Genomic DNA, 17,578 nt, shown 5'->3' on the forward strand with positions numbered 1-17,578 from the left:
TAGCCATCTTTTAGTAGTCCATAAAATATCTGGCGGAGACTCAAGACTTAGTGTTAGTGCTTCCAATTATTTTCAGTGTGTAGTTTCAGTGATCTTCTTTTCAAACGCTTATTAAACAGTTTATCATTTCTGGAGGGGTTTGCGACGCATTAAGAAGCACCATTCATCGAGGAAATTTTACCTACGGAAACATTTTTTCACATCATTTATGTTTTAACTAAGGTCAGTGCCTCCATCATAAAGGTTTGAGATGTTCTAAATACTTGGGTCATTGTGATATATGTAACAATTATTTCCATCTTTTGTCCATTAATTAAGGTTACGATGATCTCTTTTCAGCATCCTGACAAACATGGCTCGGGCTGGGCTAATATCTTCATTTAATATAACATTTTGAAATCAACCAATTTCGCTAGTTCTTTATTTTTTTTTGCATAATATCCACCTTTGCAACTCATCTGGAAAATTTGACAATAATCGGTCTGGTAGATCCATTTCTAGCTGTTAACCGATGTGCGATGGAAAAGTCTTTCTCGTCCAAACAGGCATTAACAGGTTTTGATAGTTGCAGCACTTTCTGTAAAGTCTCTTCCGGCTTTTCATTTGTCCATCTTCCGTGTCTATAATGTTTTCATCCTCATTCAGCCCGAAAAAGATTAATGTTTTTTTTTGTTATATGTTTCCAACTTTTTTGTCTCGCACTTTACCATAAGATTGTTTTCAACTTTAGTGAATTCAAGATCTTTTGTCACTTCAGCATAAATTTCTTCTTTTAATCCTTCTTCAGGAGTTCTTACAGCTTACGAAATAGCTAAATGCAATTGGATACTCATTTGGGCCACCATCGAAGGTTCGTGTCCTTGTCTTCGTTGAGTGGGCTCAATACTGTGATTGGCCCTTTTGAAGTACTTCTTACTACAGGCGTGTGGTCCAAATACCAAAGATCAGGAGCATTAGTTTGCGTGTCTGTGATATTCGCCTCACTCAGAGGTCAAAGATTCAGTAAAAAAAAACAGTTCAAATTTAGCATTTTTCTTTGCAGCATTTTTTTTGGCTAGAAATCACTAAAGCTACAAAAACTAGTTTTTAACGACTGAAGTAATTTTTTGGTGCTTCTATAGCGACTATAATGCTTATACAATAGATCGAAGTTAGTCTTAAAAAACAAACATTTCCAATAAGTTTTTCTTGTTTTTTTTTGAAATTTTTTAAATGTCAACCGGTGTAGGATTACAAGGGCTTCAATATGATATATTAATCAACCTATTTTGGTAATATTTCTGTTAGCCCTAGTTCATAGGATATCTAAGAACTGCCAAGAGTAAGAATAAATACATCAGAACAGGATTATTTGACTATGAGGTTGAAATGTTTCAAGTAGTTTTAAAATCAAATATGTTCAAATTTTATAGATGATCATGATCTAATAACTTAACTAGTATTCGACAATGATTGAATGCGCAGCAGGTCTGATTTAAACGTCCTCTATCATTCTATTCTGACTATGAACAACCAATAGCGCTCTTTTAAATTACCTGTTTCTCGATTAGACTTCGGAAAGAGGAATTAAACACAAAGAACGTTTGAGATTGACAAGACCCTCATTGAACTATTCATATTGTCTTTGATTACAAAAATTTTTTCCTCGCTTTTTTTTCAATCGACATTAAAGAAGTCATTACAAAAGCCATTCAATATGCGCGAAAAGAACTCGAAGTATTCACGCCTGGAGGAATTCCCGGAAGACGAGACGAATGGTGTTCCGCAAGGAAATCTGGGATTCGACGACATTCACATGACCTATTTTGCTGAAGTATCCAAAACATGGCATCACATTGAGAATCTAGACGACTTTTTCAGAAGAATTTATTTGTATCATCAACGCAACGGCTTCATATGCATCGCTACCTCCGAGTTCTTCTCGCTTGTTCAATTCGCCTTTGTCGTCTTTCTTTCTACTTTGCTAGCCCAATGTATTGATTACCCGAAGCTTTTCAACTACGCTGATCATGTGCATCTTAATATCTCGGACTACACAACTAAAGACAAAACTGTAGTGTTTGACTGGCCGCAGCGGGTTAAGATCGCAGACGTTGTCTACCCTTTGGATCAATGTCTAATGAAGGGGTCGACATTTATGCATACTTTGCTACTTCTTGCGGTTGCCTTTTGGCTGTTCAGACTATCTCGAGCGATGGTGGTTCTCTCACGATTCTGGGAAACGAGACAGTTCTACGAAACAGCTTTGGCTATTCCGACTAAAGAGCTCGCTAATTTCACCTGGTTCGATATTCTGGATCAACTTAAAAGGGTTCAATGTGATCAGCAAATGTGTATACACAAACGTGAATTAACATCTCTTGATATTTACTCGAGAATTTTGAGGTTCAAAAATTACGAAATTGCTATGGTCAATAAGGATATTCTGCCTGTTAAATTTGACATCCCATGTTTTGGACAGTACACATTTATGAGTCAGAGTTTGAAACTGAACTTTGGGCTAATTTTATTCTGGGGTCCAGGGGCGCCTTTTTCGAACAACTGGAGTTTGAAAGACGTGTACAAGCGGAAGGTAGCGAGGGTCCAATTGGCCAAAGAAATGTCCAAACGCATTCTTCTGGCGGGCTTGATTAATTTGATACTGTCGCCTGTTATATTTTTCTATCAGCTTTTACTCTCATTTTTCAGCTACGCCGATCTGATCAAAAGAGATCCATCGAGTCTCGGAATGCGAAAATGGTCTCTTTACAGTCGTCTTTACTTAAGGCATTACAATGAGTTAGAGCACGAGTTTAATGCACGCTTGGCTAGAGCATACAAGCCTGCGACCATGTATCTGAACTGTTTTGTCTCTACTTTTGCTTCCATCATAGCACACAATGTTGCCTTTTTCGCTGGATCCATATGCGCTGTGGTGATTTTACTCGCGATTATTGACGAGGATGTTTTACAAGTGGATAATGTTATTACATTACTAACTGCTACGGGAATCGTAACCGCTATTTCTCGTGTTTTTATCCCGGACGAGAATTTTATATTTTGTCCTGAGCTTTTACTGAAGAGTGTATTGGCGCATATACATTATATGCCGGCAACATGGCGAGGGAAGGCCCACACGTCTGATGTTAGAGATGAATTTTCGAAGTTTTTCCAACTGAAACTTGTGTTTTTTATCGAAGAACTCGTCAGTCCAATTGTGACACCTCTGATTCTGCTGTTTGCACTGCGACCGAAGGCCCTCGAAATTGTGGACTTCTTGAGGAACTTCAGCATTGACGTCGCAGGAGTCGGGGATGTTTGTTCATTCGCACAGTTAGACGTGAACAAACACGGCAACCCGCACTGGCTAGACAAAGATGACGTCATGCCGAATGAACACGACGAAGAAGAAGAAGAAGAAGACATGCCGAAAGAGTCGATACGAGTGGGACCTTCTCAGGCTATGCAGTCGGAGGACGGCAAGACTGAATTGTCATTGGTCAATTTTGCACTCACGAATCCAAATTGGCGCCCGAGTCAGGCCTCGGAAGTGTTTTTAACGAACTTGAAAGGACAAGTTAGAAAAGACGCGAGTATGATGATAAGTGTAAGAAACATAGAGAACAGTGGGTTCCTACACTCCATGCAAAACTCGTCCCTCTTCATGCAGCCTTTGTCGATACCGCCTGCGATCAAGGAAAGCATGCTTGAAAGTGTTGCGTTATCACAACGCAGAGATTCCAATTTTTCGTCTCAAGGCGCCCAGACTAATCTACCTCTCAAAGGCCCAGGAATCGCGGGTAAAATTGGACCACTTCATCAAGTGAACATGACCTCGGATTCCTCGGCTAGTGTGTATATCTCCCAAACATCGAATTTTGAGTCGGGGAACCATGTCATTACAGAGCGGTCTGTGCTCTCAATGGCTGCTTCGTTGACCAATCAGAATCGATCTGGTCCCGGTATGCTTAACTCACAATCAGATGTTAATCTGAACGAGACGAATGTTCTAAGCCTTGAAATGTCTGCTACAGTGTTGAAACTACACGACAGATTTCACCAAAATGCTGCCTCTAAATGCATAATAGCCTCGGAATCTTTTCAAACTGTGGACGATGAAATAAACACGAACCAGTATCAGAATCAAAACCAGACCACGTCGGTTTCTCTTCCGACGAACGAGTATCGCCAAGGGCTGCTTGCGGCGACTTGGGCTAATCGGAATAGTAGCCAATCAAATGCAACTATCGGATCAGGCGATCGAGGAGATGTCAATCAAACTACAACTGATGAGGAAAACTTGGATGACTTCGACTTCACCCTAACACCCCTGGACAAACCGAATGTCGTTTGATAAATTGGAGAATATTTAGTTTAGACAAAACATTCGAATAACTTTTCAAGGCGGATAACTTTTGATCATTTTTCAATTAATTTAGTTTACAAGGTTAGTTAAAGAGAAATACAAAGTGGCTGCTTTATCTAAATAATAATTTAACGTCTATTTGAATCACTCATAGATAATTTGAAAATTAAAAAAAAAAATTGAATATTTTAAAAGGTTGAAGCGGTTAGTTTCTAACAGCCTTTTGCTTTTAGCTAGCCCATTAATTATACTAGCCCATTTATTAGGTTAAGAAAAGTAGGCGCTGTATACATGGTCTCTGAGTAAGAGCCGGCAAACAGACTTGAGTCCGTTTGCGTAGATGTTGCTACTTTTGCACAATGGCATACATTTTTGAATCTTGATTTTTTTTGCGATTAAAACGTAAGTCACGAAAAGTTCAACAATTCGGTTGGCTACAATTGCTTATAAAAATGCTTATATTGCGATATTCGCAATTGTATCATGTTTCGGCATTTTATCTAGCAATTAAACGTCTTACGCATGAACGTCTTACTCCGGTTTGAATTAAATCACGGAGGATGGCCCGACGCACTTCAAACCCGGCTTCATGAAAAGCTACAATTTTTGTATAGTCAGAATATTTCAGCTTTAATTTTTGATCGGTTTGCGCACATTTTTACGAATCGAAATGCAAGTACGTGCGGATGGCTATTCGATAAGATAAGTAGATAATTAAACAATGATTCACGCTTAAACTGTATCAAGTTTGGAAGAATTAGCCACTCCGATGCCAGAAATATGGGTGGAACAGAATCGCCGACCCCCCCCCCAAATTGAGATTACCTAGGACCCATGTTATGTAGAGATATTAGAAATAATATGACCCGAATATGCAAAAACGGGACCCCTCGAGATCCATAGGGGCAATCAATAACCTTTCCCGGAAGTGGTCCTAGCCAGATCAATTTTTGAGTAGGGAGATTTTCAGAAAATGACTTGAGCCAAAATTTTTCCTACTCATTTTCTGATCTCAGAAATTGATCGCATATTTTCTTCCTCAGAAGTTGATTCAGAAATTGATCTTGGGTTTAGGAGTTGGGTTTTGGGGCTAAAAAAAAGTTGAAGTTTTTACAAAATTTGATCAGGGTGGCAAAATGCTGGAAAAGGGCGAGAAATTACTGGAGAGTGGTACTTTTACCAGAAAACTACCAAAAAAGCAGTGAAACACCATAAATTAAGTATAAACCTCAAATATATCTTTTGGAAACATCTAATTAAACAAAAAACCCATTAACCGAAAAAAAAAACAGAAAAAAAATGCCAAACCTACAAAAAATCCAAAAATTTTTTTAAAAAAATTTGAATCCTGATTTAGTCCCAAAGTATTTAAATAGGAGCCAAAATTTTCAAAATAACTCAAATAACCCAACAAATTTATACAATTTAGTAAAATCATCGAAAAATTAATAGTTTGCTTATTTTTTGAGGTTTGACTGCATGAATGTGCACTTTTTTGAAAAATAAAACATTTTTTTTTACTTTAGCGAGCTTAGAGCACAAATCCAAGACTTTTGTGAGCCTGTATGCGATAAATCAGCAAAACTGGATCGATCGTTTTTTGATGAGATGCTGAAAACTGAGCGAAAAAAAATCAAAAAATACCCCAAACCCAAACTTCTGCTTTGGCTCAAAATCAATTTTCTCAATGAAAAACCAGACGAAGTAAGATAATGTAGGCTCATTGGAAATCTTGATTCAGATACTTTATATTCAAGAGGCAATAAGAAGACACTCAAACAAAAAAAAACTTCAGAAAAAACGGTTAGAAACTGTTGGGTTTGGGCAAAAGTCAATTTAAGAGACTTTTTTGTCGGCATGGAACACATTTTTAAAATTTAGTTTTGGGCGTTTTTTAACTTTTCTGGCAACCACTGCTAATGTTTGTTCCAACGTTTTTATGCAAAGGTTTAACCCAAGAGTAGTTTTTGATTTTTCGGCCAAAACCTAAACGAAAAAGGTGTAATTCGGTTTTTCAGATTTAATTAGGAACCAATTTCTTGTTTTTCTGACTTCAAAGTATTAAGGGCACAAAGCAAAGACTATTGTGAGCCTGTATGCAAAAGTTCAGCAAAACTTGATCAAAATTTATTGAGAATCTGAAAACTGAACGAAAAAAAATCAAAAACGCCCAAACCCAAAGTTCTGCTTTGGCTCAAAATCAATTTCCTCAAGGAAAGTAAACGAAAAATTTTCCTCTAGGCGTTGGCTCATTCGAAACCTCTATTCAAGCTTTTTGTACTCACTATACAATAATAAGACATTCAATTTAAAAAATCAGAAAAAAAGCGTCTAGAACAGAAAACCTCTATCTAATTTCTTTATAGCTAAACTCAAGTGTCTCTCAGCTCATCCATTTTATTTGGGAGTATATCCAGGATCGCCGACGAGGAGGCGGACACTATCGATCCCAAAGTTTTTTTTTGAGAAAGCTCTCTCTTTTTTTAGAGCTTGAAGTTCTCATTTTTTCTTTTTTTTTCTTTTTTTTTGAAGCCTAAGCTTTCACCTTTTTCACTTTATAAAATATAAACAATAAGTTGGAACTATTAGTTTGGTTCCAGTACAAAAAAAAATCATTTCACTACACTTTTTCAGGTGATGTCCAAGGTTCGAACCTGATTATAAAAATAACAGCTAATATAAAAAGCAAAAAATATAGTTTTTTTAGTTTGTTCAGCCTGGGTTGACCGATCAAATCTCATTTTGAAGAGGATTGAATTCCCTGTAGATACTCCGTCCTCATTTTTGTAATTTGTTTGAAGATAGATTTGGCGGCGTCCATGTTTAGCGGCAGAGCTTTCGATCAGTAGAGCGCCGAAAAGTTTGATATTCCTTGAACGAACAGTATATACAAATTGGTTAGTTCATGGCAATCCTCCGGTCGCAAAACGTATTTTTGGCGACCCTTCCTTTGATCTCGGTTTTGAATCATGGTTGCAATCACCTTGGGGTCTAGAGAAGCGCTGTTTACAATCGTGGTTCCGGTACTGCTCTTCACAAATGTTACCGGATTTGCTTTCGGAAAAGTGCTCACTCTCCTAACACTCTTTTTTTTTCCTCGTCATCGCTGTTGTATATCTGCTGCGAGTCATCAGATTCGCTCTCATTCTCGCTTTTTCCTTCGTTTTTTCCTTCACTTTCTTGAGTTTCATCTTCGTCCTCAGTTTCGTACACAAGCTCCTCACTTTCGTATTCATCTGTATTCGTGTTATCTTGTTGTGCGGCATTATTGTCGATGTCAACTCTGTCATCCTGTTGTTCAGATTTACTTTCTAGGGTAAGCACATTATCCCTCAAATTTCCTTGGCTGTACACAAGATCCGTATAATGGCTGGTGAGCGCAGCGTTCCTTTTCTTGCTGATCGACACTTCGTAATAATTGAAGGCTGTGGCTTCTGTATGCCCGGTATGTTGGTTAAGGGCTTCGCGATGCAGAGTGCTAGGGATATTTTCTTTCCAAATGGAAGCCGTTAGTTTCCTGAGCAATGTAGTATTGAATTTTAAGTGAGAGAGTCCATGCTGTTTGGGTAAACTATGTGACCAATTTTTGCCATAGTTCGTCTGATCATGGTAGTCAAATTTCTCATGAACTTTCATGGGAGCAAATAAGTATGTGTGCTCTACTCGTAGCTTGGTTCGCAGTAGAGCACACTCATCGATCAGTTGCCTTTCCTTCTCTGTGATTACTTGAACTTTTACTCCCTCGCACCAAAAATTCTTATGTGTCCGTTCCAGAATTTTCTGCATTTCCCGAATGCGTTTTCGCTCTCCTGGTCCCTTTCTCATCTCGTGTAACTCTTTTGGAGCCAGTTCGATTGCAAGCAGTTTCAGGTCTTCATCGACATGTCCACTTTCCAAGAATTCTGTTCTGAATAGACTAATTGTTCCACATCTGGAAGAGTTCCTGAAAAATATTAGTGCCATCAGGTTGTACGTCAAGGTCCTGAACTCATCAGGTCGAATTCCCTGGAGGTTTTCCTGGAACTTTTTCTCCAAGTACTCGATAATGCGCTTCCTGAGGGCGTCAATTTCTTGGGGTTTGGCAGTGAGTTTGCCGCAGTGGTCTTCAACAATTGCTTACGGCTTCTTCCTGCCCGACTTTCATTTGTCCGCAGCAATTTTATCTGGCCTTCGAATGCTGAGATGTCAACTTTTTGTTGAAAAGAACCAATTTCACTCTCCAAAAAAGTGTCGATGAAGGTATCCAACTCATTCAACATGTTCCGAATTGATTTTGATGCGGAAACTTTTGGGTACATATGTATCCAATCGGAAAGCTTACGGGGCACCGTCATCCCTTTAGTGACTATAACCATTTTTCTCAACTTCTCCTTTTTTCCTTTAATATTGGTTCTGTTGATGTTCGACTTGCTTCCGCGGGCTATCTCCTTCTCCTTCATTGCCTGGTATTTATTCAAAATGGGTTTGAAATTGAAGGTTCTTTTTGTCAGGAACCGTTCGTCCGCTTCTTCTTCGTTGGAGACGACCTGTCGAAGTATTTGTTGTGGCAACTGCAAGACACTTGTGATGACCATCCAATTAGGTTGGTGGGGATGCTGATAAGACCCGTCTGACTGTTTGATTTTGTCTGAACTTCTGGTCAAACATACGGGTGCACTCTGTACAAAAATTTTTCTTTGAGTTCTCATTGTGTGTCATCAGGTGGCATCTTTGAATCACTGTCAGGATTTTCTTGTTGACTTGATGGACTTTTTCGAAGTGCCTCCTGAGACTTTCAAGCCGACCAAATGCGTCCCCGTAGAACTCACACTTGCATGGTTTACTCGAAGAAGGGGCAGGAGTAGTCTTTGCGTCTGTTTTTTCTGGATGAATCCTTGAACAGAAAAATCGGTTTCGAGCTCGTCGGAATCTTCATCATCTTCCGATTCATTGGATGATGTTTTGCTCAGCCGATGGAGATGAGGTTCGTAGTCTTGATCCTCAGGGGAAGGCGCTCTAAGGGATTAATGCACAAAATTTTTGAATGGCTGACGTCCAGAGCTTCTGTTTCCTCCTCCACTCGAAAAAATAGATAGGTTTCTCCGCATTTGAGTTCTTTACAATGAGTACTCATAATATGCGCTTTCATTATTTGGAAATGCGTTTGATTGCATTTAGCTCTACATTCTGTGCAGTACAGAAAATAGTGCTTTCTTTTCCCACTCACTGTTTCTGTTTTTTCCTTGAAGGCCCTTGTGCTGCACTCTATTTGGTGCGCAATCATTTCATGTGCCTCTGTCATCGGAAAGTTGCAATGGAGGCACAAAAAAAGGTGGTTGAGATAGGTAGTTGGTATCTTTTTACCATTTATTTGTACAGTTTTACTACTACTTGTTTGGGGTCGGCCGGTAGTCTTTGGTTTCTTCGTTGTTGAAGTAAAATCTTTCGATAACGGTTTTGGACTAGCCAATGGTTTTTCGTTGTCGAAGGTTGTGGCAAGGCTCACACAGTCTCTTGATGTGACTGTGCTCAGAGGTGATTCCTCTAAGTGTAAGCGTGGGAGTCCTTGCACATCAAAATTGACTGTTTTACTCAATTTTGTTCCGAGCTTCAGAAAGGGGGGTTTTCCGTTTCATCGGGGGTTGCTGTTGATGTCGGTAGTTCACTGTCACTGATAAGACTTTTCGGAACATCGAGTGTGGGCGGGTGCTAGTTTCTTTTCGGGCTGTTGTTTTGACGTTCTGCGTCACAGTTCGCCATGGCATATACTCGCCTTTGTAATCATAATGGATTTCCTCTCCAACATCAATCTCCCGACAACAAACTATTTGAATATGTTTTTTACCCGAACGATCTGTGTATATTTTTGTCCTTGCATTAGGTTTCTATTCGTTGGAGTCGTTTATATATCTGGCCAGGCAATTTTCATCTTCGGTGGCGTCGATATACAATTTGTGTTCCTTATTTACAAAAAATGTACTCGTTATCTCCAATTTCGTGTTTTTGCATATACTCAGCTTCTGTGAGTCTTTTCCCCTTGTAAAATCCAATTGTTTTGTTAACGTGAAATTTCCGTCTTGAAAACAAACTTTTTCTTTCCCCACTTTATCCTCTATTTCCAAGGGTATCAAACTTTCCCAGTTGTCTTTATCTAACCAATCTTCCACTGAGTACTTGTCAGACTTTCGCTCCAAATGAGTTCGATCTATTTTCTTCATTTTTCTTCAATGATCTGTTTTTTTTTCAACTATTTTCCCTGAAAAAAAGACCCGATCAATTTATATCGTTTGGTAGAGTATCTTCATAGCAACCACTGTGGTGAAAATTTTAATTTTAAAAGCTAATTTCAAGCATCAGAAAATCACAAAAAATTTCTTTTCGAGATGAAGACGTAATTTAGTTCACTGAGTCTGATGTAGTTTAAAGAATAGTTAAAAGACCCAAAAACCTAATTATCACGTACCGAAACGGTTATAGATATTAAGAACCCATCTTAGGCCTCGCAGCGGTACAAACTATAGCAAAATTGGATTTTTCGTCGCTAAGTTAATCAATTTTCCGTTTTTGCCTAATTTTTTGTCACGGTGAACAGTGGCTAATGCCCTCAGAAATTTTTTAATCTGATTCAACTAGAAATTCATGGGGAAAGTGAAACGTGCTAGAGATAAAACCCCAGAGCTCGACCGGAACAAACACGCTAGACATGCCTTCTGATATGTTCTCATCTCACACGATCAACACAGTTTAGCTAGACGCTTACTTTATTTATTTCAAGTGTGTATACTGCTAAAGAAACACCTATGGATATACCATATCTTCTATGCCAACTCCTGCATCAATCATGTCCTGCGTGTTCAGTGAACACAACTCAGAAAAAACACCTACGTCCTTGGAGAGCAAAACTCAAATAGAAACCTGCATCTCATGGGAGCTTGCTGATCTTTTCTGATCTCATACGCTCAACTTAATTTAGCGAGACGCACACTTATTTAGCTTCAAGTGTGCATCCTGCAAAACAATATGTCCTACTCAAACAACTAAACTCAGACGACTATCGGACGGAATCGGGCGCAGATGTGACAAAGAACAACAAACGACCTGAGTCCCACGGAGGGAACAACATTAGCCCAGAGCTTTTCTTTTTTAAAGGGTGAACACTCACTGCTGGTTCCCTCAAGACTGATAGAGATAAAAGTGCCCTTCTTTGAGCAAACCACTATGTGGCCGACCCGGGCAGTAGCTCTTGGAATTTGGAATGAAATGTTCCAATTTCTGTCATGTACGTGTATTGCTTGAAAACAAAAACAAGTCCATTTTTCTGCGGCTTTCTCCCGCATAACTATTTGGCTTGCTTTTGTTTTCGAAGAATTTACGAACATTTTACATTGCTTGAGGTCTTGAGTAATTCATTTTTTTGTGTGTTTTCCTGCACACAAACAAATGATTTACTCAAGTCATCAGGCAATGCAATGACAGAAATTGGAACAACTCATCGCAACTTCCAAAAGCTAATCTCTATCAACCTTGAGGCAACCAACATGCGAGGTTCCCCCTTTAAAAATTCCATGCTCTGTTGAAGCTACGAGACATACAAGCTAGGGCCTAGCTAGAGTAGAAGGCCGTGCAAGTGCGCGGTTACTGCCCCTGCTTCCCCAATGAGGGAAAGAGGATAGGCCGGCGGGCCTTAACTACCTTCCCATACGCCATCTCGAACAAACTTATCCTTGAGTGCCCGGATCCCTTAGTGGGTTTTGAGGCCTTAGTTTTTGTCTCCTAACGAGTCCTGACCGCCCCTTATGGACGGTCCTATGGGCGGCGAGCTTTCTACAACCATCTGCCCGGGGGTGGGCCCTACCGGTCTCTGGCCAATAGAGCCTGGCTGCAACAGCAGATGCACCTTGTGCGTGGGCCTAGCGCCCCTTGTACCCAGATAGGGTACCTATTAATAGCCCTAGCGGCTCTCAGGACCCTTAGTGGTCACTTTTACTGGGACACCACGACGCTATCCGTCGAGCTCCCTTAGGCGCGCACCTGCCGACGGGATCCACCAGGTGGGTGAAATTTGTCCTCCGAAAATAACCCCGAATGGTTACCACCGGTAACCAACCCTCCCACAAGGTCTCGACAGAGAACAATCTCCTAGTTGCAAGTAAGATTCGTTGATTTTTCTCGCCATCTCTTTGCTTACTTCTGTCCCTAGAGACTTTTCAACCAAGTGATGTGTCTAGTGAGGCTGTTTTGAGTCCACTTGACACCATCACTTTGATTGAAAAGGCACTAATAGGAGAAAATAAACAAAGAAAAATCTGAATTTCGAATGAAAGTAGACCAAAAATAAAACCTCGCAAACTCTAGCAAGCGACCCAGAAACTGAACTATCACATACGAGACGTTTGCGGTCGAGTTGAAAAACAGTGTCCAACAGGAAAAAAAGTGTACCACGCTTTTTAGAGAAAATGGAAGTGAAAATCACAAAACCAAAACAACCAAGAAATTGGAAACAAAAACGAAAAAAAAAAAAAAAAAAAATACAGTGAAAGCCAGATTCTAAAGGTCAGCCTTTAGAATGTGGCTTTCACTTTTTGAAACTATTGATTTAGTGTCAAAAGCTGATATATTTTTTATATCTTCCAAATTAATAGTTTTTTTTTAATCAAAATTTTTTTTTTGCAAGTTTGTGGACCTCTAACGAATTTTTTTTTGAAGTTTTGGCTCCCTAAACGTTCAAACGATGGAGCATTGCTATAATGTTGACAACATATCAAAAATTCATTAAATTATTGCCCGTAGTTTTTGAATTATGATTTTTCAAAATTTGCCAAAAAAATTGACAAATTTCGAAAAGTCTTATTTTTGCTCCAAATTAGAGAACCTCTTACTTTTTTTCTGATTTATCAATTTTGTTGAAATTTTGTCAAAGTAGAGAACCAAATATGTATAAGTGTTGATATCAAAATCTTAAGGATATCTGAAATAGTCTTTGAGTTAGAGGTCCTCAAAATTTGCAAAAAAAAGTCACTAAAAATTGTAAACTGATTTTGTTGCAAGTTTGAGGACCTCTAATTTTTTTTTGTAATTTTTGAGTCGTGCTGAAATTTTTTCACCGTTCAACGTCAGTGATGATCAGCGTTTGAAATGAAAATCATTAAGATATCATTTTTTTTCAACGAGTTGAAGGTCCTCAAAAATTGCCAAAAAAACTACCTTTTTGATTTTTAGCAATTTTTGAAAAAGAATTTTGGCTTAACTAATGCGACTCAGTTTTTTCCTTATAACCAGGTGTTGTACTACAGTGTGAAAAAATGCACACAAATTATTGTGTCATTTAAACGAGCACTCAATGAGTTATTAAGCTTCAAAGAAGCTAAAAGTTTCGAAAAAGTCGATTTTGGTGCAAGTTTGAGGACCTCTATTTTTTTTTAAGGTTTTTGGTTTTCTTTGAAACTTTGTCACACTCTTGACCCGGCTATGGTTAACATTTATATAAAAATTGTTATGATATCTTTAATACTTTTGGAGTTAGAAGTCCTCAAAAAATGCCAAAAAATCGACTTTTGACCAATTTTTGTAAGCAATTTTTTAGTTCATTATTGGTATTCAGTTTTTGCCCTTAAACGTCAACGTTGTCCAACAGTTGGACGACATGGAAACCAAATTTAGTGTTGTTTGAAGCAAAAGTCGATGAGTTATGCTGCTTCAAACGTATAAAAAATGCGATTTTCAAAAATCGCAATATTTTTGAAAAACAAAAAAAACCTAGCGATACTCCGCGGAACGTACCGAAACACCTTTAGATAACTAGAATACAACTTAGGCTATGCAGCGGTAAAGACTAGAGCTATTTTGGATAATTTTTCGCTAAGTTATTCAATTTTCGATTTTTGCCTAATTTTTCGGCACGGTGAACAGTAGGCCTAATGCCCTCAGAAAATTTCAATCTAATTCAAAGTGTGAGTTATGGGGAAAGTGAAATGTACATGATATATATACCCTAGAGCTCGACCGGAAAGAAAACGCAAGTGAAATTTAAAAATTTCAATTTTTGAGGGCCAATTTTGATAATCAGAAAATCACTAAAATCAATTTTTTGACTTGAAGACGTATAGATGACAAGACTTCATAAGAAGTGCGAGACTTGTTCTAAGCGTTAAAAGAAATTTCATGTAAAAATTTTTGTTTCATTCAGATATTAGGTAAGGAAAGTACCATTTTTTGAAAAAACGCTGTTCTTGACCCAAAATGGGCTGATAACTTTTTTGTGGTATAGATTTTGGCTAGAAAATTTATTTCAAGTAATAGTCAATAGCATTAGCGGGGCAAAATGAAAAAAAACTAGAAGGTTTTTTTTTCTAAAAATTGAAAAAATTTAAAAAAAAACTGGAGTAAAAATTGACCAATTTTGAGGCGAATGTACAAGCATTTGAAAAAGTTAAACTTTTTTTTCGGCGTGAAAACGAAATTTCTATGAAAAGTCCTCAAAAAATGCCAAAAAATCGACTTTTGACCAATTTTTGTAAGCAATTTTTTAGTTCATTATTGGTATTCAGTTTTTGCCCTTAAACGTCAACGTTGTCCAACAGTTGGACGACATGGAAACCAAATTTAGTGTTGTTTGAAGCAAAAGTCGATGAGTTATGCTGCTTCAAACGTATAAAAAATGCGATTTTCAAAAATCGCAATATTTTTGAAAAACAAAAAAAACCTAGCGATACTCCGCGGAACGTACCGAAACACCTTTAGATAACTAGAATACAACTTAGGCTATGCAGCGGTAAAGACTAGAGCTATTTTGGATAATTTTTCGCTAAGTTATTCAATTTTCGATTTTTGCCTAATTTTTCGGCACGGTGAACAGTAGGCCTAATGCCCTCAGAAAATTTCAATCTAATTCAAAGTGTGAGTTATGGGGAAAGTGAAATGTACATGATATATATACCCTAGAGCTCGACCGGAAAGAAAACGCAAGTGAAATTTAAAAATTTCAATTTTTGAGGGCCAATTTTGATCATCAGAAAATCACTAAAATCAATTTTTTGACTTGAAGACGTATAGATGACAAGACTTCATAAGAAGTGCGAGACTTGTTCTAAGCGTTAAAAGAAATTTCATGTAAAAATTTTTGTTTCATTCAGATATTAGGTAAGGAAAGTACCATTTTTTGAAAAAAACGCTGTTCTTGACCCAAAATGGGCTGATAACTTTTTTGTGGTATAGATTTTGGCTAGAAAATTTATTTCAAGTAATAGTCAATAGCATTAGCAGGGCAAAATGAAAAAAAACTAGAAGGTTTTTTTTTCTAAAAATTGAAAAAATTTTAAAAAAACTGGAGTAAAAATTGACCAATTTTGAGGCGAATGTACAAGCATTTGAAAAAGTTAAACTTTTTTTTCGGCGTGAAAACGAAATTTCTATGAAAAGTTTATGTTGAATCATAATTGACCCTAGTTAAGAGTGAGCTTTTGAAAGAAAGTTTTAATTTTCACAGTTTTCATTTTGGTTGTTGAGATATGGCTCCATGGAGGTGCACTTTTTTGAAAAAATGCAGTTTTCGGGAGTTTTTCCTTTATAACTTTATTTTCCATTCGCTGAATATCCCTAAGTTTTTCTTTAAAAAATTGCGCTTGTTATGTTACAATTAGAAAAATTGACTTTAATGTCTAAAAAAGTCGGAAACTTTCCAAAACGTTCCTATTTCCAAAAAAAAATAACCCATTTTTTGGTCATTTTTTCACCCTCTGATAGTGACAAAAAATGATTTTTCGTTATGAAGATGATTTTTTTTCGATACGTTTTAGTGACTCAAATTAAGCCCTACTTGCGACCCATCTTTTGAAAAAAAGTTGAGGTCAAATTTCATTTTGGTTGTTGAGATCTGGCTCCATGGAGCTGCACTTTTTTGATAAAACGCAGTTTTTTAAGAGTTTTTCCGTTATAACTTATTTTTCACTTGCTAAGTATCTTCAAATTTTTCTTAAAAAAACTGCGCTTGCTATGTTACAAATAGAAAAATTGACTTCAATGTCTGAAAAAGACCGAAACTATCCAAAAAGTGCCATTTTATTTAAAAAAATACTAAATTTTTGGTCATTTTTAACCCTCTGATAGTGAAAAAAAATGATTTTTCGATATGAAGAATTTTTTTTTCGATGAATAATAGGATATCAACTTTGGCTCTACACGTGACGCATCTTTTACAGAATAATTGAGGTCAAAATTTGTTTTGGTTGTTGAGATCTGGCTCTATGGAGGTGCACTTTTTTGAAAAAAAGCTGCTTTTTAGGAGTTTTCCTCTAACCTTTTTTTCACTCGCTAAATATCCTTAAATTTTTTCTTCTAAAAACTGCGCTTGCTATGTTACAAATAGAAAAATGACTTCAAAGTCTGAAAATGACCGAAACTTTCCAAAAAATTCCGTTTTCTAAAAAAAATTAACCCATTTTTTGGTCACTTTTTTAAACCTCTAATGAAAATAAATGATTTTTCGATATGAAGATTTTTTTCGATACGTTTTAGTGACTCAAATTAAGCCCTACTTGCGCGACCCATCTTTTAAAAAAAGTTGAGGTCAAATTTCATTTTGGTTGTTGAGATCTGGCTCCATGGAGCTGCACTTTTTTGATAAAACGCAGTTTTTTAAGAGTTTTTCCTTTATAACTTTTTTTTCACCTGCTAAATATCTTTGAATTTTTCTTTAAAAAACTGCGCTTGCTATGTTACAAACAGAAAAAATGAAATCTGTGTCTGAAAATGACCGAAATTTTCCAAAAAATTCCCTTTTCTAAAAAAAAATTAACCCATTTTTGGTCATTTTTTCAACCTCTGATAGTGAAAAATGATTTTTCGATATGAAGAAAATTTTTTTTTTTTCGATGAATAATAGGATAACAACTTTAGCCATACACGTGACGCATCTTTTAGAAAATAGTTGAGGTCAAAATTTGTTTTGGTTGTTGAGATCTGGCTCCATGGAGGTGCACTTTTTTGAAAAAACGCTGCTTTTTAGGAGTTTTCCTCTAACTTCTTTTGACTCGCTAAATATCCCTAATTTTTTCTTTAAAAAATTGCACTTGCTATGTTACAATTAGAAAATATGGCTTCAATGTCTGAAAATGATCGAAGCTATACAAAACGCAAAATTGAGCCAGAAAAATCAAGGAACTCCCCGAAACTCAACTTTTTTCCTTTGCTAAAAACCAATTTTCTCGCACAAAAACTAACCAAATTACAAATATGTAGGCTCATTGGAAACCTCTG

General features: G+C 37.2%; 1 protein-coding gene across 1 annotated transcript; it reads left to right on the forward strand.

The window, feature by feature from the left end:
• Positions 1–1,409: 1,409 nt before the first annotated feature.
• On the forward strand, positions 1,410–4,487 carry LOC134853215 (autophagy-related protein 9A-like). Its single transcript, XM_063869174.1, has one exon. It carries the CDS (start codon positions 1,697–1,699, stop codon positions 4,331–4,333), a length of 2,637 nt encoding a protein of 878 aa, XP_063725244.1. The 5' UTR covers positions 1,410–1,696; the 3' UTR covers positions 4,334–4,487.
• Positions 4,488–17,578: the final 13,091 nt, after the last annotated feature.

This window comes from Symsagittifera roscoffensis, chromosome 8, assembly GCF_963678635.1.
Source record: "Symsagittifera roscoffensis chromosome 8, txSymRosc1.1, whole genome shotgun sequence".
NCBI lineage: Eukaryota > Metazoa > Xenacoelomorpha > Acoela > Convolutidae > Symsagittifera > Symsagittifera roscoffensis.